The sequence below is a fragment of the Brienomyrus brachyistius genome, chromosome 7 (assembly GCF_023856365.1).
Source record: "Brienomyrus brachyistius isolate T26 chromosome 7, BBRACH_0.4, whole genome shotgun sequence".
Classification (NCBI taxonomy): Eukaryota; Metazoa; Chordata; class Actinopteri; order Osteoglossiformes; family Mormyridae; genus Brienomyrus; species Brienomyrus brachyistius.
In genome coordinates this window covers 19,402,434-19,427,216 of record NC_064539.1, presented here as the reverse complement: position 1 = coordinate 19,427,216, position 24,783 = coordinate 19,402,434, and the positions used below count along the sequence as shown (strand labels likewise).

The following is a 24,783-nucleotide window of genomic DNA, read 5'->3' as shown; positions in this document are numbered from 1 at the left end:
ATAAAACCATATTATCTTTTCAGACGTAGTCACTCATTCACTTAACAAACCCATTTCCTAGGAGACAGTTACACTGAAAGCTTTGCACGTGGCTACCTTTACACATTGATAGCTAGGCTGTTATGCACATTTCAGTAGCCATTTCATTAAAATGTCAAGTTCTAGGCAGCATGGAACTCTCGGAAACCATATGCTTTCTCATGCTGACTTCCTGTGCAAAGGTTTGCATATTAGAACCTCATATTGTACAATGAATGTCATGCTACTCTACACATTCTCCTCTGTACCTTTCCCTATAAACTCTGATGGGAAATTGCACCACATACCATAAAAGAACCGCCATAGTTCTCAACAAGCTATAACTGATTAAACCATCTGCTCAAGCCTTAGTTTGAGATCTGTCATCGACTGATTTACATCTGCTTTCTTGCTTTGTCTTGAAATTCTGACTATGACATGCTGTCCTTCCTTTAGGCGTCCATACCCATGTTGCATTAGCCATGAAATGCCAGGAAGCTGCAATGTTTTTTTTCCACCAAAGCTTCTTTCCAATGATCTCCATTGATCGTCGAGTTTACTTCTACAAGTTACAGTACGAAAAATAACTGGTAACTGGGCTGGCTGAGCAGTTTTATACATGACTCTAAGCATAACGAGACGTTCATTTCTTAATTATCTCAGAAACCACACCTGGTTTTGATGTACTATATACTTTGGTATCCCTCATTTATTCAATTGCTTAATATCATGTGAAGAATGATTCAGAAATTCTGTGAAAGGCTTTAGAAGTTGTGTTAAATTGCATGTGTTTGCTGCAAGTTTCCATCTAAATAAGTGTTGGAGGCAGCAATTTATGTGATTTAAATCTATTAATAGGCCAATTTACCTAGTTGTTACGGTAAATACCTGCCATTGCATTGCAGAATGTTACCAAATTCCTGCCACAAATAATTCCTGTTACTGGGATTTTGGTTGAGAGATTATATCGGTGCAGGAAAATGCTGGTTTTGTTGACGTATCTCTGCTTTAAGTGTAATGATATTTTTTGCACACATGGTATGTTACAAATGTTAGTGAGGTGAATTTTACTCATGTTTCCTACAGTGAGGGTGGAGGTTTGTAATCCACTGGTAGGAGGACCTCCTTCATACGAATCAAATTTAATTCAGAATTTGTATGAATAAATAATGACATTTTATTTACCGGACGCGATGTGGTATTACATTTTTGTGGTGCGTCCTGTCAAGTGAGCTAGTGATGCTGTTTACTTGCATCTCAGACCTGATGTACTGCTTTATGTGATTCTGTAATCAAAGAACCTCTTTATGGGTCTTTTCATAATCTTCCTACATACGACTTCACCTGGGTCTCTTTTTCAGTCACAGCTCCCCCTTAAGTCTCACCTCCAGACACAGACTCCCAGGACAAATCCCCTTGATCCCAGGCTTTGTCTTAACCTCCGCAGACCCTTTCATCCCAGTTAAGGACCGTACATGCAAAAAATCAAAGCCTGCATCGAAGGATTCCCTTTGATTCCGTAAAAAGGTTGTCAAAAGTCTCGAATTTCACTTCATGGTAAAGCTAAAACATAAACGTTAAAAAAAAAAAAAAAAAAAATGTTTTTTTTCCCCCAATTGGAGAAAAACAAAAAATCGTACTTGCATGATGGCATTAATATTTATAAGCAATGTTCAGACCTGTCCTAACTTCCTCTCCGTATTGCGCTTGGCACATAACCATTTTCAGAACTGTTCCTGTCATGCATATCTAACGTGTGTTTTTTTCAAATACTGACACCTTCACTTGTTTACTTGCTTATGGTATATAATACAATATCATCCATGCATTCCCCTACCCGCTTGTAAAGGGCAGGGTCATTTGGCCCGTGCAAGGAAACACAATGCGCAGGCTGGGTGGAATGCCAGTAGAGATCCGAGCCACACTCTCACACACTACGGGCAATTTAGAAACATCAAAGCACCAAGCAGCATGTTTTTAAGTGGAGATGGAAAACTGGAGGAAATCCATGCTTAAGTAGAGTCAATAGCTGCTTCCTGGGCACCTGGTTTTGTACTAGAGGATCAGTGTCAACCCCGTAATACTTAATTTGTTGGAAAATGGACCACTATTGACAGCAGATTCATCCACGTTAAATACTTTCTGGCCTAGTGGCAGAAGTAGAAATGTTAATGTTTGGTAAAAGAGATTATTATTGTTTTATCATATATGCAACAGTATGCTTCTATTCAATGTCACCTCTTACCCCAGGACTGCGGATTCGAATCGACTTTGAATGCTTGTCCCAATGTTTACGTTACAGTCAATAATCAAAGGACTTGTAGTTCAGATTGACAGCCGTGTCTTAATTAACCGTATAGTTTGAATCTGTGTGTTTCACAGTGGCGTATAAGGGGTTCTCCAGATAACCACTGGGTCCGCAGTTGTGATGGATGTGCTCGTGAGATGTTTCTTCCCTTGCTAGGAGACAAGCTGCATACACATTTATTAGGTATTTTATGTTAGGAAAATACATTGGTAAAGAATGCAACAAGCCTTGTCTTTTACACCTGAAATTAGCCGATTAGCTGATTGGTCAAGCTGTGTCGGGATATTAAATATGGTACCGGCCGAAGCACGGAGACACAGGAAGAAAGAATTAGTGGATTTGGAGGTGGATGTACATTTGAAAAATATACTCTACTTTTATAGCACTTTTATATGATGTTAGTGTGTATAGATTATACCGTCACAGTCCTCTTTAACTTATGTGCCATTCACGCATATCTATGGAATTCTTCTGAAAATACTACAGGTATCTATTTTAATCAAATCTGTCCACATCGTCTGTTTCGATTCCCAATACCTCTCCGTCTGTGTAGGGACTGAATGTCCTCCCAGTATCGCATGGGTTTTCTCCAGGCTGCCTATGACAGTGAAACACAAACGACAAACAGGAATAACATATATCAGAAGTCTTTAATTTCATTGACATGTCCGTCATTGAAAAATAAGCAGCGATTTTATTTTGCCACACATATCACGTAGAGGCATCAGGCATTAATCTTCTCCTATAAGAATTCGGTCAGGCGTGATGCTTTTAAATATCAGAGGGATGTAGGTCCGCCTCTTCAAGATCGGAGAGCCGCGCATGAAGCTGGGAATGCTGGATGGGGACAAGCTTCCTCCTCCCTCCCAGTGGCTGCTATGGGATTTGACGTCACGTGTGCTCCTTTCGGTTTCTACAGCAACCCGCTTCCCTAAACCCCTCTTTCCTACCTCTGCTGGTAGCTTCCACAATGGTACAGCCAGCATCTTGCAGCACAATGGTTGCAAGACGCTAAGCGGAGGGTGATTCAGCATCGCAGTCTCCGGTTTTTAAACCAGGTTTAATATCTGCATTCATTTGTTGGTGCTTTTTATTCCATCTTATCACCGTCTTTGCTGTATACGGGGGTCTTGTATGTCGCAGGGATGTTTTGAAGCGGACTGTCACAAGGCTTAGGACTGTCGTCAGCTGGCACGGAATGGTAGGTCCGTGGGTGATGTTGATGCGGGAAACCTGCTAAAGGGTGGGGTGATGAATATTGATCGCTGCGAAGGTTAATGAAGTCGAATGATGGCGATGCTGCTGTAGCAAGTAGGCAGTTGCAGGAAAAGAGATTTTTCTCCCCCCATTGTGTGCGGTGAAATTCTCATTGGGACCAGCGTCTCGGATAGGATGAATAAATTCGGCCAGTTAGCTGCTTTTTATACTTGGGTGAAGGTTTGCATGCTAAGCATCCATCGCCGTTGTTTTTGTTACGTCGAGTCCATGTTCATGCACCGATATTTCACATACAACCCAGGCGAAATTTAGCATTTTGTCACATTTGTTCCACAAATATAATCCATTATGTCGCCAAGAATAATGGCTGCTTAAATATAAACACTGATTGGTATTATTTTGCCACTTGTGTTCCCTTTTGTTTATATAATCTTAAGTCTAGTTATGTTTATATTAACAATCAAAGGTGAGCATGTGTGAATATAATACAACTAGGTATCATTTTTTTATTAAATAATTTGAAAGCAAACACGAATTATGTAGAAGATAATGGTGACTCCGGCTATGTGACTGGATTTTGTCACGCAGTTCTTTACCTAATAACATTTGTCCATCACACAGTAATGTACACTGGCTAATGTATTATTTGCCTTTCATGCATGCTTAACTCGAGACATCTAATGCAAGGATTGCTCAGTTTTCCCATTCCCTCCTCTGTTATAGAACCCCTGATGTTTTGCGTGCTTGGATTATTTAGCTACATCTTACACATTAATATTTTATATTGTCATGGTTGCATAATGTTATATTTTCCAGATATAGAAATATTTGATTTTAGATTTTCGAAAATGCCTTGCCGATCGTAGTGAAACGTAATACGGTTTTTTTTTTTTTTTTTTTTACAGTTTAGCTTCACAATACTAAACACTTGAATTAAGTACTTAATATGTTTCGTAACTGATAACTGGCTTTAAATGGCCCTCGTGTAAATAATTGCAACTAACGTTAAAAGGGTAATACGAAATTACTTTTTCTATCGTTGCAAAGCTGTAGCCGTCACCTGATGGTTGTTAATTCGTGTATTTGTTAGCAAGCTCTATCGAGTACATTACGTTTCACAGTTACTCCCCACTGCTACGTGTTATATTTGATGTTTAGTTGTTTTTTTTTCTGGCGACCATAATACAGGTGGAATTAAGAATTAATGAATACTCGTCATTTAAATATTGTTAGATTTTTTTCAGTTTTGCATTCTGTTTAATGCAGAGGAGGGAGACAAACATATGACTACTCCTGAATTACAGTGCTAACCTAAATTATGAATAGGCCATGGCAAATACTCCTCTGCAACTGCCTGTCCTATTCAGGGTCACAGGGGGTCTGGAGCCTATGGGTGCAAGACAGGGAACGAGCTAGGATGGGGCACCAACCCATCGCAGGGCACACTCACACACATACACCAATGGGCAATTTGGTAGCTCTAGTTAGGCTCGGCGTGTTTTTGGACCAGAGCACCCAGAGGAAACCCCACAATGCTATGGGGAGAACATCCACGCATACATACATGCTCCACACACATAGAGCCTCGACTCGAACCCTGGACCCAGGGGTGTGAGGAAACAGTGCTAACCACTGTGCCTCCCATAGCATATATAGCATAAAGCTAATAGAGGGAGTTTAATAGGTGGGTTTCAAACCATATACTGTAGTACATGTTATGCAGGTTTTTTTCTTTTGTAAAATATGTAATATATTAATAGAAACACTTACATTAATTGTAGGCTGTAAGTGAACTAAATTATAAAAATTCTTTAACTAAATTACCCCAAATTGTAGTTTTTGTGAACTGTCATTCAAAAGGAATTAAATTCTATAAACACTCATTTAGTTTGAATGTAGAGTGTTATATGGGTGAAAATGTATAATTAACAAAAAATTACACTTCTGTAATGAGAAAACAGGATCCAAAATTAGATGCGTTTTGATCCCATCTTTTCTAATACAATCCACAATTATAGTTAAAATCCAGAAAACAGATCAATCCATGCAGGCAAGCAATGTAAGCGGTAATACGAATGCAGAGTTAATGAACAGGAGGTGGGCAGGAAACCGGCAGGCAGAGCAGGTTACACGAGGAATGAAAAATCTGAATCCGTCGGTAAATGGAAACAGATCGGCGGACAGGCAGTCGAGCGAAGCTGACAAGAGCCAGTAATGGTCATGCAATCATGCAAGACCTCACAGAATTTCAGAGGGAGGCAGAGAGTGCAGGTCTATATATGTGCTGGCGGGTTAGAAACAGGTGAGACCAAACATGGGAGATCTGGGCATAGTGGCAGTCAGAGTTAGAGTCCACCTATAATAATAATAATAATAATAATAATAATAATAATGATAATAATAATAATAATAATAATAATAATAATAATAATAATAATAATAATAATAATAATAATAATGCAGTCATAATAAATGTGACTGTATATGGTACTGTATCCCCCACAAAAATGTCGCAATGTTTTCGTGAGCGTCACCAAGTAGCACGTTCGTTATTATGAAACATTGCATTTAACTATATTTTTTAATAATAGGCTGTTCATAGGTACAAGTTGTCTGTTAGTCTGACCTTCTTGACCCAGGGACTGCTTATGTCATCCAGTCAGTTGACAGTGACCCCCACATCCTTCTCACTGGGGCTGACCACGGTGATTTGGGTACCTCAAAAGGGAAGGCTCCAGGAATTCTCTTGCATTCACCAAAACCGCTCCTCTGGGCCATACTTCCCCCAGTCTGTAAAGTACTGCTGTCGATCTCTCCTTCACCTAGAGTCCTGCAAAGTTAGGACTGAGTGAGTGAGTCTCCCACTAAAGTTTGGTTGCAGAGGAGACTCAGCAGGTACCGTAGGGGGATAGTGTGACGATAGGGGGGAAGTTTCAGCATGGAGACATGAAATGTTGGGGAGATTTAATATTGAGGAGGCACCTTCATCTGGTAGATTACTGAGTTGAGGGATCTGGATGGGGGTGATGATCCCTGGGCTTAGATGAAGGGAGACAAAGTCTGATGTGCCTAGTGAACATAGGCAGCCATGTTGACCTGCTTGAATGGAGCTGTTAGTTGACATCTGCAGCCAGCAACTTTCTTTTTATTGGGAACAGCTCCCTGTAGTTGGATGTGGGCCATTTCCCAGACTGGGCTGCTCCACCTGAACCAGTCATTCACCGTTAGGGTGTCTGTTGGCTCCACCTCCCAGAATGGGTGTAGTCTAAAACAAAAGGTGTGTGCTAGTGAATTTGAAGCCTGTTCTGCTCAAGGCAAATAACTATTTCAATTAGTCAGACTTCCTGAACAGTGCTGTTATAGGTAACACCCGATCTTCAGATTCACTCACTCTCTTTGCCTGTTGGTCTGAGGTTGTTAACCAGACTTTAGCTCAGATTGGCTCTGAAACACTCACAGAGAGCTTTCCTAGGGTAAATTATTGACCCTGATCTAAGACGATGTCTTGCGGAGAGCCAAAAAATATATATATATCAGAAGACCTGTTTAAAGAGAGCTTCTGCCATTTCCAGAGCTGTTGGGAGACCTGCAAAGGGAATCAATCTCCACAGTTTAGAAGATGCTAGATCCACGATAAGGTCTATTGTTATGTGGGAATAGGGCCTAGAAGGTACATGTAATGGTTTTAGCGCACTTCAGGGCCTTGGACTGGGCATAGATAGGACAGGATAGAATGTATTCTCTTATGTCACTGACAAGAGATGGCAAAAAGAATTTCTAGACCAGTTCTGTAAAATGTGTTATTATCCCAGGGTAGCCAGAGGTGAAGGGGGCGTGGACCTATTGCATAATCTGAGGAAGGATTGGAGCGGACAGAAATGACTTGTTACGTGGCATATCTGGGGGATCGGTGTCTGTCTGTAGCGAGTCAGGGAGTATTTCTGTTCTCGCGTGTCTAATTGGTGTAGCAGCACAGGAAGAGGTCAAAACCTTGGTTCGCAGGCACTTTTACATTTTTGGATCTTGGTCTGTATATCAAGGGTGGCCAATCTTATCCACAAAGGGCCGATGTGTATGTGGCTTTTTGGGACAACCTTTGGGTCAGCTGTTGAAACCCAGGTGTGAGGACTCTTCAGCCAATCAGTCCTCTAATTAGTAATATAATTAGGGAGTCGCAGTGAAAACCTGCACACACACCGGCCCTTTGCAGATAAGATTGCTACCCCTGCTCTAGATGAACTGGAAACGGGTGAAACAAGGATGACCATCGGGGGTTAAGTTTAGTCTTTTAATGCCATTTTATAGCAAGCAGTTTCTGTGAATGTAAGTTGGTGATTAATGTGAACATGTATGTAGCTTAGGAGGATCAGCCTGCTGTTTAGAAAATACAGCACCCACTCCTACACCAGGAATGTCCACATCTGCTCCTAAGAGAAGCTTCTGATTGGGTTGAAGTAAACATGGCTCTCAGTGGAGTCAGTGCTTTATGTGTGGACTTTGTCCCGATCAGTGTTCTAGGGTAGTGTTTCCCAATCTGGTCCTGAGGGATCCACAGTCAGTCCACGGGAGGGAGCAAAAATGTGGGCTGTCTGGCAGGGACCTGGGAAGGAGCAAAAGTGTGAACCATCTGTGAGTCTCTGAGGACCAGGTTGGGTAACACTGTCCTAGGCTACTTCCTAATTAGCAGTGTGAAGTGTCCTGCCATTATTGAAATTTCATATGAACCTCAAACAGAAGGTTGCAAGGCCCTACATCTCCTTGACTGACTTTGACATGGGTTTATCAAAAAAAACACATTCACCTTACTGTCCTTCGTCTCTACTGCCTCCAGGCGTAGAACATAATGAAGGAAAGGCATTGTCTTCACATGGAATTTGCACTTTTCAGCCTCTATGTACAGATCATTGTCACTAAAACTGGAGAACCTGTTTGACTTGGTCTCGAAGTTAAGACAAGTTTGTGGAGTAAATCAAGATATTTGTTTATTGCCATTTCAAATCAGTCATCTGGGCCACAGAATATTGTATTCAGAAATGACTGCAACATAAAGGAGTTATTTATTGTGTGCGTATGGCATTACTAAATATTTGTAGTGCCCCCTAATGGTGATAATTTATATATGCACCATTGAGATCCATTTTGGTGAATATGGTAGCAACATGGACCTGTCCAAGTGCTGCTTGGATCAGGGCGGTGGGTAATATTACGTTACTATGGTGTAACTGAGATTTTGATTGTTGATGCAGAGGCAAAGGATGTCATCCTTCTGTTCTGCAAAGAAAAATGCAGAAGCAGAGGTAGAGGGGCAGATTATCGTGGGTCTGTGGGCTTCATCAATATACCATTCAAGAGAGTGAGATTGAGGATGAGACAATGGATAAATTCAGCTTTGAGGAAGCAAGAAGGGAGACATTCAATGGAGAAGTCCCAGGGTTGGTTTGGAGGTGGCGAAGCCGCCTTTGTTTTACTGAATATAACCCGGAGCTCTTGATATTCAGCTGGTACATTATCCCCTGGTGCTGTGTCAGGGCTTTCCAGGCATAAACAGAGGGGCACCATGTTCAGTGTTTTTGCTGACATAATGCTGACATTATGGGTGACAAGAGTTCGAGCAACTGGACTGCTTCTGGGTGAATAGCCACTACCAGACATTTTAGCGGATTTGTTCAATGGATAATCTTACCAATTCCCGGGGGATGTTTATCCAGGGTGATGACCTTCAAGGGGGAATTGATCATTGGAGAGAGACAACCTCACTGCTTAGCAATATGAACATCTCTGAAATCCCCAATAGGTCCTGAGTCAATTAATGCAGCTGTAGAGGGAGAGGAGGTCCTACTGGTGAATATTGACTGGTAAAGTAAACTTCTATTTTCCATTAAGAAATGCAGGAACTTTCAGCCTGGTGGAGGTAGCATCCCCCCCCCCCCCCCCCCCCCCGCCCCCTGCATGCTGCTCTTGAATCTTAACAAAGTATCGCTGGGTCCTGAGTCTCTGCTCAAGTTCAAAGGGAATAAGAGGGCGTATGTGTCTGTGGATTAATTAGAAACTGGTGATCTCGATATTTCAGTGAAGAAAGGAGTGGGAAAGCTGAGCTGGGCGTAGTGAAAGTGCTTGGCTGAGTGTCAAATCTAGACTCTGCTGACACCATAACTTCATATTCACCGCACTCTGTACATTACGCTTTTATAGAGTTAAAATCACAGATTACAGTCTGCTTTCCAGGTTTATTTGAGAATATTAATTTCTGCCAATTTTCATTTCTTAAAACATTGCTCTCATAATACAGAAGGTCATGTTGAGTGTTGCAGTCACAATTGTATCAGAGGGCTGGTTACATCAACTTAGCTTCATTACGGATTTTAATATTATCTACTGAATACCTATTTTGTTGTTAATAACATCAGTTATTAATTGAATGTAAAAACTGCCATGAATCCTGAAATTTAATAAAAGCAATTATGTCATAGTTACAGCTACTGAACCCTGCAGTTACTTTCAATCATTCTGTGTAAACAGAACTGTTTCTGTTCATTAAATATTTAAGGTTTTTACCTGACTGAAAAATAAGAAAAAAGTTCCATTCGTTCATTTCGTTGAAATAAATGCACAGCAGGAGTTCCGTTACTAGAGTCTCAAATTCTGTAATATGTAAGCAATGAAAGATAGTTATGTGAATTTGTGCATATAATTTTCGGTATATTGATGAGTATTAACATTATATGAGTGAAAACACTGATGTTCCTTCTAGTAAAAGCTTAATTCCAATTGCGAAGTATGTGCATGAGTTTATATCAGAATTATTTGCATGAATTTATTTTCTTTATCTGAAATGTCATGTAAGTGAGGCTCTACTCAAAGTTTTGAGGTTCCTTTGTAGTGTAAACTATCATTTTTTTGTCCCTATCCAGGCATGTTAGAAATATATTATACTGTGCAAAAGTGTAGCACATGTCTTCAAACGCATGTAGTGTGTTTGATACTACTGGTGTGTGCATGTTAAAACAAATTTAATTCAAATTAGTAGCACACAATACAGACAGTGTTTGTTCAGTTCAGAATTACGCATAAAGACTTTTAGGTTTGCTATACATATGTGCAGACAGTCAAAAAATAATGATGCCCCATTGTCTTAGATTTACGGTCAACATAGCTACTATGTTTTGCCTCTTTAGGGTCGAATGGATGATGCATGGCTTTGCGGAGTGGTCTGTCGTTTAAATTTTATTTGCTTACAAATATTAAAGTGCAGTTTTGTATGTGGATGTGTCATATTTCATCAAAGGGCCAACAGCATAATAACAGACAGATTATGGTTCGTTGAAACATCTCAAACTTTAATTATGAGAAAAAGTCCACATTGTGTGTTTGCAGGGTTTATTCTCTGCCCATATCTTGTGGGTTACTGGGGATACTCGGGTTTCCTACCCGAGTCTAAAGTCATGCTTTTTGGCCAGACGGCATCTTTAAATTGCCTTTTGTGTACGCTCCCTGAGATTGCCTGCAATACCGCTGAGGGTAACGCTCCAGCCTTGTGCCCCTTGTTCTCCTAGGATCAGTTGGCATTGTTGGAAGTTGGTTGAATGAATCCGTAGTATTAATTTAGTATCTGGATAGATTACATGAAATAGCATTAGATTAACGTGTATCTCGGTCACTCCAATATTAAAATCAATATTAAGGTCGTGTCTTGTATTTTGATGCCAAATTATTTTTTCCCTTGTCACATAAAAGTATTTAATTATCATTAAGATCATTAAGAATATATTTCTGAACCTTGAAAGCGGGACGGATCGAGGCGATACAACAAGCGTCTGCTCAAACCCTGCATTCTCTCTTAGCAGCATGAGAACTTTGCAAATAAATATCAAATACCAAAATATTGCCAAATTTGTTTCTGCTGTCAGATTTTTAAGAATCCCGTTCATTAAAATCAGAAAATTCACCACAGACAGAAATAAAGCAATCACTTTAAATACAGGCGAATGCTAAACTAACAAGGAAGAGTTGCTAAGGGTTATGTTTGCATGGAAGTCAGAGTGGAAGACGGGATGTGATCGCCCAGCTGCCGTTCTGTTCACCGTGGAGTACGTTTAGGGAGTATCTTTTAGTTAGATATTTATTTCTACGAAGTATATTATATATATTGTTTGTATTGTGAATTTTAAAATCATCGCCATGTCAAGCACAGTAAATTCTGGTAGTGCAGTGGCTGGCCGAATAGCACCCCAGGACAGCGGGCTCGATTCCTCCGAAGTAGGTCTGTTCTTCCTGCGTCCTGCAGTGCTGGTATCCGCCACAGTCCAAAAATATGACATTAGGTGACTCTCCACTTCTGTGGTGGGGCGTGAGCATAAACAGACACAAGCGAAGGTAGTTTCATGGGGCGTGGCCCCAGTGGAGGCAAAAAAAATTTCCGCGAAAGAAGGGGAAAGCAGTATGGAGGAGGGAGAGATAATAATTAGCGATTTTATCCTGAAGAAAGGGGAAGAGATAATAACATGAGATCAAATATGAGAACACAGCCTGTGAGTCAGACAGTAGAAGCCAGTTTGCCCTAGCAGTGTCTAGGCAGCAGTTTTAGAAAAATGGTGCAGCTGGTGCAGTCAGTCATCGGCAACCGTGCTGCGTCCGGAGTGGCGCCCCACAGCCATGTGCCGACCGGCTGTCCAGAACAGTGGTGCTGAAGTTTCGGCAGGTGGCTGCTGTCTGTGTTGCTGCAGTCGCCGCTCGGCCACTCGTCCCACAGGCGCCTGCTAATGCGTCACTTCCCTTAGCGTTAGCGCGTGCTCTGCGACACTGCTGCTCCAGGCGGACGGTGCCCCTGCATTAGAAGATCAGGCTCGATTCGGGGCAAATTGTTCACCACCTTCTTCCAGGAAAAAGATTCCCAACACCTTCATAGCATTTGCAACCCATGTTGCTTTTTAAAAAATCAAAATGATTTGTTTTCTCTTAATTCTTTATTTTTATTCCTTTTTTCCACTCCTGTTAGGTCTATTGTCCCTATAAATGTGCAGAAGCCTTATGTCACGTTGTTTGTCCCTCTGAATCAGGAACGGATTACGGACCGGGCCAGCGGGGCCGCTGCCCAGGGGCCCTTGGGGTGCAGGGGGCCTGTGGGGCCCCTAGCCCAAAACAATTTGCAACACTTATCAACAATGTATTTTTGTTTGTCTATTTTAGAGGGCCTACATTCTTTGATCCTCTGCCTACAAGGGCCCCTGACCCTATAGGGAGGGCGTTTGGCTGCCAAGGGCCCTTGAATTGTGGTGGTTGTGGTGGTGGTGCTGCTGGTGGTGGTGGTGGTGGTGGTGGTGGTGAAGCCGGTGAGGCCTCGCAAACGTTTTGCTCAGGGTCCCACACAACCCATAATCCGTCCCTGCTCTGAATACATTTTAAGTGACTTTAATATTACATGAAAGTATGTTGATTAGATGTTCTTTTAGATGTTCTTTTCTTGATATGTATGTATTTTTTTCATATGACTGTTGTGGATTTTTGATTTATTTTCCCCTTTTGAAGGGGATGCATATTGTTTAATTAAATATGAGGAGAAATGTGATGTTTGAAATGACATGTAATATCTTTCTCATAAGTTCTCAGAGTGACTTAAGCTGGCTTGTCTGTTACGTTAGACTTCAAGTATGAAGCTTAAATTGCACAGTCGGCGTTCCATGTTCAGGAAAGGTATAGGTCTATTTGTATTGGAAATGAGAGCCACACTTAATAAGTTTCACATTTCACGGATAATTGCAATCTGTACCATCTGTCGCCATAAAATATCTGTTGCAGACAAGTTCAGGTGAACTAGGTAACAGATTTATAATACTGTCTCATTTAGACAATAAGGTGGAAGCAAAATATGTTGCTGAGAACTTTCAGCAGTACCATGACTCATAGTTATGCTCTTGTAAACTCTGCGTGTTGTACATCGTTTGTATTTGCCACACAATCATGCTGAATTATACTTATTTTTCAGTCTGTATTATTGAATTCATTCGTGGTTGAGTGAAATGCTTTCAAATTATGGTTATCCGCAGAATAAGATATATTATCATTTACTGAAGTGAAAACAAACAAAGAAAAGGAGAATGTTGAAAAATGCTTGAGGTTCCGAATATTAAATTGCAACCTGGCAAAATTTCATATTTAAGATCAGCAATTCACCTGCGAAATTATGCATGTGGTTGGTGATCTTAAACAAGGTGAAGTCAGCTGAGTTCTTATCAGTTGTCTTATAGCTTGATAACAAATAACGATGCTATTGCAGCTGATTATTTTCTATGGCTGCTTCTCCAATAACACCATGATTCCTTCAGGCACTTGTGCCACATTCCAACAGGATGAGAAAACTTCAACTGAAATCCAAAAAACGTCTAATTTGTTAGCAAAAGACTAAACTGTGGCAGCCACACTGCTTGAAGAATTTGCAAAACATTCACAACAGATGCACTCTTTTAGTGACTGAAATGAAATTAACAGACTGTTCGGTTTAATGAGAATGCAAGATTATAAAGACAGTAAAATTTCTTGGCTGCTCTGGACGTAATATTACTGAACAAAGCTGCACTGTGGCCATTTTGGGTGATTTCTATGAAGTTCTATTTTGTTTTTACAAATTTTTTATTATTTGTTATTTACACTCTGTAAATCGATTATTATTATTAAGTAATATGCATTTATGTTTATGGTTCATTTATGATTCTGTTTATTGGAATATGGCCCTAGATTATGTTTATCTTATTGGCCTCTTTCCAGTTCTATTGTGTCTGTTATGTGTAACAATTAATTGATGAACTTCACTTTGATTGGGATTGAAATGTAGCCAGTGGCAGTTAGTGGAAATGTATTCAGTTTTTTTCAGTTTATGTGTATAATTATGAAATTAACGGCTCTATATTGATTTTTTATGCACATCTCTTACGGAATGGGATGGAACTGTTTGTTTAGTAGAGTAAATCTGGGGTAGTGCTGAGATTTAGTGTGACGTCTCCTTGGCAGTGAAGCATTAGAGGCTTGATTGAGAGCCTTGTTAAAAGACTCATTATCAGAATTTCCCAAATGAGAGTGAATTCCGCAGACCATGGCGGCCCGTATGTAGAAGGGTTTTTTTTAAGAAAACAAAAATCCCTTTGTGGCAGTTGCTAGGGATAGACATAAAATGTTCCGTTAACATAGTCAGTAATAAGTTATTAATAATTTTTTTTTAGAAATATTTCATTGATTTTTCATCATTCATTATATTATCTGTCCTAGAAGCATTTAACCATTGCGTGATGTTTAACTATATTAATGATTCGCATGACTCTTAGGCCTGTGTTTAGTTTTTTAAAAGTTTAATGTTAAAATATTCATTTGTTTTTTGTAATATGAATTTAAACACATTTTAGTCTTTTTAAAAAAAAAAAAACATGCACGCTTCTTACCATTTTCTAATATATTTTTTTAATTTATTGTGTTTTGTTGAATTTCAAAATGCTTTGAAGAATGGCAGATGTGCAATCCTGAATATCTCCTGTCCGCTAAATATCTGACACATTTGACATTTTTAGCACCATCATCAAAAATCTCTTTAAATGTATGATATGCTTTTTTGGACATTATTGGTTTCATTTGAATTATTTTTGCATTGTCATTTTTTTATTTTGACGTACACAAGGCTTATTAACTTAAGCAGTACTTTTAGCCTTCGGTTTTCATTTGGAACAGTTAAACACAATCTTCCAGGTTTAATTGACATGTATTTTTTGATTATTACAATATTGTAATAAAAAGAGGATAAATTATTCTTGTTTTAGTGTATTACATGCAGTAGCGGCTTGTAAGTCTTAAATATCTCAATATTTTATCTACAGTGATATATTGCCAACAAGGTTTGTGTGGTGAACAGCACCATGAAGTTTGATTCCTGGGTTGTGCGTTTCATTTCCGTCTGGGCTCTGTGTCTATTATTTAGCGTTATTATTACAGCTACTTGTATTTCTTATTTACCCTGACTTAATTTTGAGCTCTCGGGATACTTAAAATTGATTCATCATCATATCAGTGCTAATGTTTAGCATGCCAGTTTGCCCTTTATGAGACAAACATATCTGCTGCTACAACCCTGAGTAATATTTCCTCAGTTACTTGGATGTCATGTCTTTCCCAGTAGGAATTTTCATGTGCAGCCTTTTTGCTATTTAGCAAGTGCTGCAAAAGTTCTACAGCGATATAACAGAGGATATTAGAGATGTTACAGAAAAAAAGCCGAATTCATTGGGGTTTAACGATTATAGATTAAAGAAATACCAACTCACTTAACGTTTCTTGTCCTTTCCTCCTGCAGGTATTTATGAGCCGACATTTCTTATATTACTGCAGTGAACCAATCCTGGATGTAAAGATTGCCTTTTGTCAGGTGTGTGTTCCTTACAGGTAAAAAAAGGTACAGTATTCATCATTTCCATTTCCTTTTATTCCTAAAAATGTGTCTATGTTCAGAGATAACCACATTGGTTTAGGTGATGTTAATTAGTGCGTAAAAAAGGCATAACCTAATGATTTGTACTGTACCATAAGCATCAACTGAAAATTACACGTAACACATATGAGAAAGATAATGAAATGAATGAAGATATTTATTAATAGATCTTACAATCTACAACAATGAGGATAATAATGTTTCTTTGTTACAAAGTGGCTAGCACTGTTACCTCATACTTTGGGTTGTGGGTTAAAATTTCACCTTTTATCGGTGCATGTGGATTGTCCATGTTCTCCCCATATCTCCCACACACCAAAGACATGCAGTTAATAGGCATCCCATCCAAAGATCACCCTATGCTGCCTCGGACTAGGTCCCATTTTCTCTGCGACCCTGTCCAGGACAGGCAGTTGTAAGGCAGATTTTTCTGTATAGATTTGTATAGAAAGAATTACATGCTTTGTCTGATAGAGGTCAAGTACCGTGTGTCCTCTTCTTAGGACCTGGCAGACGAGTCACGGCCTATCAGGTTACAGCCTATCGAGTCACGGCCTATCAAGTCACGGCCTATCAAGTCACGGCCTATCAAAGCAGCTTTCATTGGGATGTTGGGATGAGGAAACCCCCACAGATGGGGTAATGAGTCCCATTGGATTCATTCTCCGTTTCAGGAAGGTAGCGTCTTCAGCACCATTCAGGCAGCTGAAGCTGGATCCAGTTCTTCCACCAATAATTAGAGCTGCATCCTTATGTTGCTGCCTGGACAGAGAGCTCCAGCCAAAATGGCAATAGCTGCCTAACTTTCTCAAGCAGAAAATTACTATATTTGCAGCCCATTTCAAAAATACCCCATGCTTTTGATTATTTCAATAAAATGTTAATGCTATCCATTTAAGTATCATTTTTGCTGGATTTATGTGTACATGTAATTCTATACTGCTATGAAATGTTGAAAATAAACCCTCAAATATCATCAAAGTCTGTACAGAGCCAAATACAGGAATGGTACATTTTAATCGAACCACCAAGATGTATCACTACAATTGAGTTAATCCTTGTGTACCTGGTTCGCTGGCCCCTTTAAGATCAAACATTCACTGCAGCTAAACTATTTCTAAAATGGAATGTCTTATGTTCCTCTTTGAAACTCAGCAAGGATGTTAATAATGAAGGAAGGATAAGCTGTAAGTGACTGACTGGATGACTGATGAACAAAGAAGCGAACAAAGGAAATGCCCACACATGAATTCTGGATGAAATTCTGTATAAATAATGAATACATAGTATACAAGTATTGATGGGCTGACAAAGGTTTCTGTGTCGCATATTCCTTTGATGGACAGCTTTATTGTTATGGCTGCCATTCATTTATGCAGACAATTTCAGTAGACTTAAGTCATTAATTATTTTTGGTTAATTTCCGGTAACAGAAAGTTCATTTTCAAAAATTACATAAAAGTAACTTTCTCATTTTTGTTGATTTGTCGGAGACAATGTGTTGGGTGAATCACTGTTGTAGAGAAAAATTATTAGGTGTCATCGAGTTTATGACTCCTAGCAACTGTATGAATGGCGTTCCGTGAGAAATTTCTGAAATCTTCCATCCATGTCTTACAGCTTCTCAAAGCCCTGCTCATTCTTATGATGACTGAGTGCATCCATCTTGTCGCTGACTTTTTGCTTCATCTTTTTACCTTCAAATTTCTGAGCATTACAACCTTTTTCTGATAGACTGGATCGTTTTCATAATATATCAAAAATAAAACAACTCAGGCAGTTCATTTGTGGTCCAAGTAAAAGCTCAGACTTGATTTAATCAACTCCCTACTTGTTTGTTTTCCTCGTGGTCCATGACACAGTCTTCTCCAGCAGCAAAGTTCTATGGTGTCAATATTCATCCTGACCTGCTCCTTCATTGTCCACCTTTCTTTGACTTTGGTATTCCGGTCTCCAATCACCAGGAAAATATCTTGTTTGCACATTTGCATGCTTGCATTTCTGTCTGAACATAAAATGCATCATAAAACTCGTCAGTTTCTTCTTTTTCCATATAGGTTTTTGTGACATGAATCCATATAACTGTGATATTGAAGGGGTGTCTACAAAATCAAACTGATATTGTTGGGTCATGCACAACATTGGACTAGTTTCAGTCTTTCCATTGTTCTCCTGTTTTTGAAGGCTATTCCAATTACATGCTTTTCATAGGTGACCTTGGTGGCAGTAATTTCTACTCACTATTATAATAGATTACAAAATTTAGATACTTAGGCCAGGATTATAACCTAGTAAATGTTCATCATTGTCATTATTCCTGATTACTTGGCACCTGTAAATCATTACCCGAGAGATGTCCTTCTGTTGTCTACATAGGGTTTTCTTCCATAACTTGTTGACAGTAATGGTATATTCTGGTATATTCTGGATTTCATTTGTACATTGTAATCTTATAACATTATCATATTGTCAGACAGTGGTCTCCGGAATATTTAATAATGTCGATCAATTGATTTTATTTGTGATACGTAAAATGTAATATTTTACATTTTTCCTCGGCTTCCCCAGGGATTTGGGAAACAAGTGGATGTGTCATACATCGCCAAGCATTACAATATGAGCAAAAGCAAAGTGGACAACCAGTTCTACAGTGTCGAAGTTGGAGATTCTACCTTCACAGTTCTCAAACGGTACCAGAATCTAAAGCCTATAGGTTCTGGAGCTCAGGGAATCGTCTGGTGAGTATCCAGTCTTCTTCTGACCGATTATCCTGGTTGTGGTTGGCGCGGGTGCTGGAGTTTAATCCAGGCAGCATTGGCACACTGTGCACGTCTGGAGTGGATGTCAGTCCATCGCAGGACACATCCTATAAGCAAATTCAAGACATCTGTTAGCCAAACTAGAGTGTTCACAAAAATCCCAAGCAATGCAGGAAGAAGTCATTCAAAATTCTCACACACGGAGCAGAGGCATGATTTGATTGAAATTCAATAATAGATTGAAATCTTTTTGTTTTTTGGTTTGCACACCGAGTAGCCAATTTATTAGGCATGATTAACTAATACAGCTTTTGGCTCCAGAGCATCTTGGAATCTTTCAGGCATGGATTCATTTTAGAGGCATATTATTATATATATTATGTGGATAGTGTCATGCTGAAGTGATGTTTTGTACTTTCTGGCTTCCCTTTAATGATTCTGGCCATTCTCCTCTGACCTCTTTCATTAACATTGTGTTTTTGGCAACAAAACTGTCACTGACTGTATGTTTTTTGTTTCGTAGTGGCATTTTCCATAGACTCTCAATGTTTTAGTGCTTGAAAATCCCAGACGTGTTTCTGAAATGCTATTTTTCAGTGGGTAAAACATCTTACCTGAATTACTTCCTCTGAAATTGATTTTGGAGAATGAAAAAGCCTATGTAATATTTTTGTAGTTGATGTTCATAGCCCTGCTGACTCTAAGCGTTGAATGTAAAAGGATGGATATATAGGATTGTTTTATATTCCAACATCAAAGAAAGGAGACCTGACAGAGGATGCAAGCTCTTGTTTATATTCCTCATATTACATGTCAGCAAGATGTTAGAACGCATTCAGAAATCTACACAGAAAATGTTTTCTGGTATCAGGAAAGGAGGAGGAACAACAGATGGCTCTGCCGATGCATGATGGGTAATCAAAAAAGGAGAAATACCAGGAACTTGTTAAACTATGGAATGTTCTTAGAAAAATGGGTCCCCTGGAGCATCTGATTGCTTTGAAGGAGAATTTTCACCCTGGACAAGAAGCCACATTCAGAATGGAGAAACTTTTTCCAGATCAGCAAGGGAGACATACAAGGATACACACCTATACAGCACCATACGTCTAGACCTTAAAGTAGAATATTGCTTATGATAAAGTAATGGAAGTTATGTAAAAAATAAAAGTAAAAATGTGAAGAATGCAGACAATATAAGCAGAGGACTGGCAGGTAACCTTCGTGTGGGTAGTGAAGACGTCAACGTCATAGAACGCTTTTATCTCCTAGTAACAATCGTCAGCAAGGATCCAGCAGTCAAGATGTTGGAAACCAGCACTTAGAAAAACTGCAGTCAGACTTCTGGTTTGGCTAAGATCAAAGATTGCAATTGTACCAAGGTCTGGGCAAAAGCTCGAAAATTAAGAATCAGTACCTGGTTTTCTGTCTGTCTGTGGATTTTGCATATTCTCTGGTTTCCTTCCATAATACAAAGACAGTTTAGGTGAACTGGTGTTGGGGGGGGGGGGGGGGCACAATAAACAGTTACTCCCCCTACAGATATACCTCTGCATTCTGGGACAGGGTCTAGTGACTCTACCATAACCTGCATAAGTGGTCCTGGAAAAATGACTGAACAAATGACGGAAACGATGGATCAAATGGCAAAAATAAAGCAGAAATGTTACTATTTTTCTCGGAAAGGCTTTTTCTGTAAAAGCTAGAAACATTCCTTTTAGTTTGCATTAGCGTGATTGGAGCTATAAAACTATTTTTGGAGCAATTATGGTTTTATCTAATCCAAAAGTATCTGGAAAAAAGTAAATACATGAAATTATTATGGCTGGTTAAATGGAGCCTAAGCCACATTAAAACTGAAAACACTGGTTTCCAAAAAATAAAATGCAGAATACAGAATGCAGTGCAGTCTATCTTAATGTTACAGTATAGAAAATAGAATCAAAGCAGAAAAAACATGACTTCTCACTTGTCCTCTCACACTCTGTACTCCTTTAGCTTTAGTCATTTAAATTGTCATGTTTGCTTTATTGTCCATGGGGTGAAAATACTTCATCATCCATTTTTTATACACAGTTGTCCTATTCAGGACTGCAGGGATCTGGAGCCAGTCCTGGAAGCTACAGGCACAAGGCCGGGAATAACCCAGGACTGGGCGCCAACCAGTCGCAGGGCACACACACCAGTCACGCACACAGTCACACCTATGGACAGTTTGGTAACCCCAGTTCACCTTAGCATGTTTTTGGACGTACCCGGTGGAAACCCCACAACGACAGTAAATTCAGTTTTGTTTGTGTCTGGGACTTTTTATTTATTTAAAATTTAATTTATTTTATTTATTTATTTTTTATTTTCATCAACCAGTTGATGCATTTCTGCTACACAGTTTATCACTGCTTATCCATTGAAGGAACTGTCTATTTACATGCATGTGTTTTGAGTGTAGTCCCTCCTGTCTTGCTCTGTCCTGTGTTTCATCACTTTTTAAACTATTGTGAATCCCTGCTTTTGTCATTTACAGTCTGCATGTCGCACCATTGCCCTAGGGACATTATCATTATTATCATACCACTGTATACTTCTATGTGGATGGTGTGACAGTAAGGTCCACTTAACTTGACGTTTCAACTCAAACCAGCTCTAGGTGTTGAACAATCACTCAGTGTCCTGTGTCATCCTGTAGTGCAAGCTAAATATCTCTGATTCCAGATCTGATACCAAATGGATTCATTACAATTAGACTATGTCATATTTTGAAGGTTCATCAAAAAATATCAATAGAACATTAGCTATGCAGTGTAGTGTTGTTTCTGTTTTGTTTGTTACAGAAGTTGCTGTTGTTGAAATGCGGTATTTGCAGTTTTGAAAAAGAAACCACTTATTGGTCACTGTATGGTTATTCAGAATCCTCAAAAAGTTATCAAAATGCTCCTGTCAAAGCTGGGTTTTATTTAAAATCAGAATCAGAAGACTTTATTAATCCCGAAGGACTGGTTACCGTTACTGGTGTGATTTCCTTTGACACTGGTTTTGCAACTAGTTATTTTATTGGCTATTACAACAAAAGTGTAAGATGCTTATGGTGTCAGTAGCAATCATTGACTGGAAATAATGAAAATACCAAACTGCCTCTGAATTTGCTGATGTCATTTTGAAATTAACACAGTTTTGTGAAGTTATTTTACATTTTGTTCTGATTTATGTTTAAACTAAGCTAATTTGATTAATGAATGTAATAAAATGTAATTACATTTTTGAAGATTAATCACTTGTTCTTTTATGTATAATTTCAGTAGAAAACTTGATGGCTTGATGAGTCTTTTAATTTGCTGCCTGTTTGTAGGCCTGCAGGGGAGGGATATTAAAAGTTTCAAGTTGTGTTAATTCCCTTGGAGTTGGTTTGACGGCGCCCATGTCATGAAGGCTGAAATCAGTTTTATGTGCTGAGATTGTTGTTGTTTTTTTAACCCTATTTTTGTGCTCTGCATGCATTCGCTCTGCAGTGCTGGGTACGATGCTGTCCTTGACAGAAATGTGGCCATTAAGAAGCTCAGCCGACCGTTTCAAAACCAGACCCACGCCAAGCGGGCGTACAGGGAGCTGGTGCTGATGAAGTGTGTGAACCACAAAAACGTGAGTATCCTGTTCTGTAAGATAGTGTTTCCCGATCCGGTCCTCGGGGACCTGCAGACAGTCCATGTTTTTGCTCCCTCCCAGCTCCCGGTAGGGAGTGAAGATGAGAACTGTCTGGCAGGGAGCTGGGTGGGAGCAAAAACATGGACCATCTGTGGGTCCCTGAGGACCGGGTGGGAGCAAAAACATGGACCATCTGTGGGTCTCTGAGGACCGGGTGGGAGCAAAAACATGGACCATCTGTGGGTCTCTGAGGACCGGGTGGGAGCAAAAACATGGACCATCTGTGGGTCCCTGAGGACCGGGTGGGAGCAAAAACATGGACCATCTGTGGGTCCCTGAGGACCGGGTGGGAGCAAAAACATGGACCATCTGTGGGTCCCTGAGGACCGGGTGGGAGCAAAAACATGGACCATCTGTGGGTCCCTGAGGACCGGGTTGGGAAAAACTGCTATAAGATATGAGTGGGAGCTCTTCACAGTGCTAAATAACCGAAGCATAAAAGACAATTTAATAGTGAAAGAGTCACAGGCAATAGTACATTAAATGATTTTGAGAAAGTGTTAGGAAATGTGAGTTACTTGCCCAATCTACCCGTATATCTGGGTAATATTTACACAAAAACAATGAATTCAGGGGAATTCATTTGAATGTCCTACATGACAAAATGTCAACCCTATCTTTATAATATCCTATTACATAGTAATAAATCTATTATACATTTTATCTGATTATGTTAATACCAATTAGCATATGGCTAACATGGTTTCCTTTTAGTGGTCAGTGGAGGAAGTGACTTGTGGTATAGACATTCATTTGGTTTATTACTGAATAGCAATGCAGAGGATTTAAGTGGTGAATAAAAATAATAATCGTAATGGGGTGGATCTAATGGGTGGCCCGGCGGGGGGGTAGGCATGGGCATCCCCAGTAAATACATGGCCCCCCCTTACCAAAATAATTATAATGAAATAAGCAAAATAAATAACTGTCCACTGATGGCCCAATCAAAATTATCTACTGATGCCACTGAATAGTAATTATTATTATTGAATAATTAAATAATAATACAGTAAGTCTTAGGAATTATACCAAATAGACGATGAAGCTCTCTGAAGCTGCTAAGAGGCAACAATAGCAGTACTTCTACGGATCTTAATCCTTCCAGTGCTGCAGCTCTCCTACCTAAGGCATCTCTCTCTCTCTCTCTCTCTCTCTCTCTCTCTCTCTCTCTCTCACTGCCAGCAGTGTCCTTGAGCTGGGTCATTCCTTTCTGAGTGCCAGAGTCCCTCTCTGCGATTCCACTCACATTGCGCGCCCATTCTGTCGCTTGCCGGGGAGCGTGTCGCTGCGTCAGTGCGTGTACTTATCCGCCAGGGAACTTGCCGAATGATTAGTTTTTAGTTTCCTTTCACTGCCTGTAGTGTTGGCGCCGTGGTTTCATGTTGGCACGAAGGCGGATCATTTGCTGCATCTATTCTGTGTATTTACAACCACAGCAGGTGACTCTTTTGTACGTTATTGTATTTAGAATGAACATAACGCTAATTTTATTTACTACACTTGTTAAGGCTGCATCTATTTGCTTTAAATGTCTGATCTGGCCTTTGAACCATTTATTAGGAAACCCAAGATGGCAGTGCAGATGTACAGTGATTAACTTTAATGGAATATGGAATACTCATTATTAGCATTCCGGACTGGAGCTTCACAAGAGAGTTTGAATGTAATTATATCATGCATCCAGTCGAGAATATTGGAAATTTGCAGAATTAATCTGAAATGAAAGTTTATTTATATAAACCATATAGTCCATTCCCTACCCCATGATGCTTATCCAAGGCATGAAAGTACCCAGGATGGGTTGCCCGTCAATAATAACACACTTACAGTCACAAACCACACGGCTCTGGGGGAACATGCCAGTGCCACACACACACACAGCAGGGGGGGGGGTTAACCTGTAACCCTGGAGGTATGAGGCATCAGTGCTGCTAGCTGAGCCTCCATGTCACATACCTATCCATCCATACATCCATCCATACATACATCCATCCATACATCCATCCATACATCCATCCATACATACATCCATCCATCCATCCATCCATCCATACATACATACATACATCCATCCATACATACATACATACATCCATCCATCCATCCATCCATACATACATCCATACATCCATCCATACATACATCCATACATACATCCGCCCATACATACATCCATCCATCCATACATACATACATACATCCATCCATCCATACATCCATACATCCATACATCCATCCATACATCCATACATACATACATCCATCCATCCATCCATCCATACATACATCCATACATCCATCCATACATACATACA

The 24,783-nt window shown here is 39.7% G+C and overlaps 1 protein-coding gene across 5 annotated transcripts in view; it reads left to right on the top strand.

Moving 5' to 3' along the window:
• The first annotated feature begins 3,184 nt into the window (after positions 1-3,184).
• The window catches only part of mapk10 (mitogen-activated protein kinase 10), a 45,510-nt gene continuing 23,911 nt past the window's right edge, over positions 3,185-24,783 (top strand). For 2 of the 5 annotated variants that reach the window (XM_049020602.1, XM_049020604.1), the window contains exons 1-4: positions 3,197-3,527; positions 15,876-15,947; positions 18,579-18,748; positions 22,276-22,405. In XM_049020602.1, the coding sequence (XP_048876559.1) occupies positions 3,525-3,527; positions 15,876-15,947; positions 18,579-18,748; positions 22,276-22,405 (375 nt within the window). In that variant the 5' untranslated portion in view covers positions 3,197-3,524. Of the gene's footprint in view, positions 3,528-15,875; positions 15,975-18,578; positions 18,749-22,275; positions 22,406-24,783 lie in introns of all 5 variants that reach the window. The other 3 variants (XM_049020608.1, XM_049020607.1, XM_049020603.1) reach the window with 3 other exon arrangements.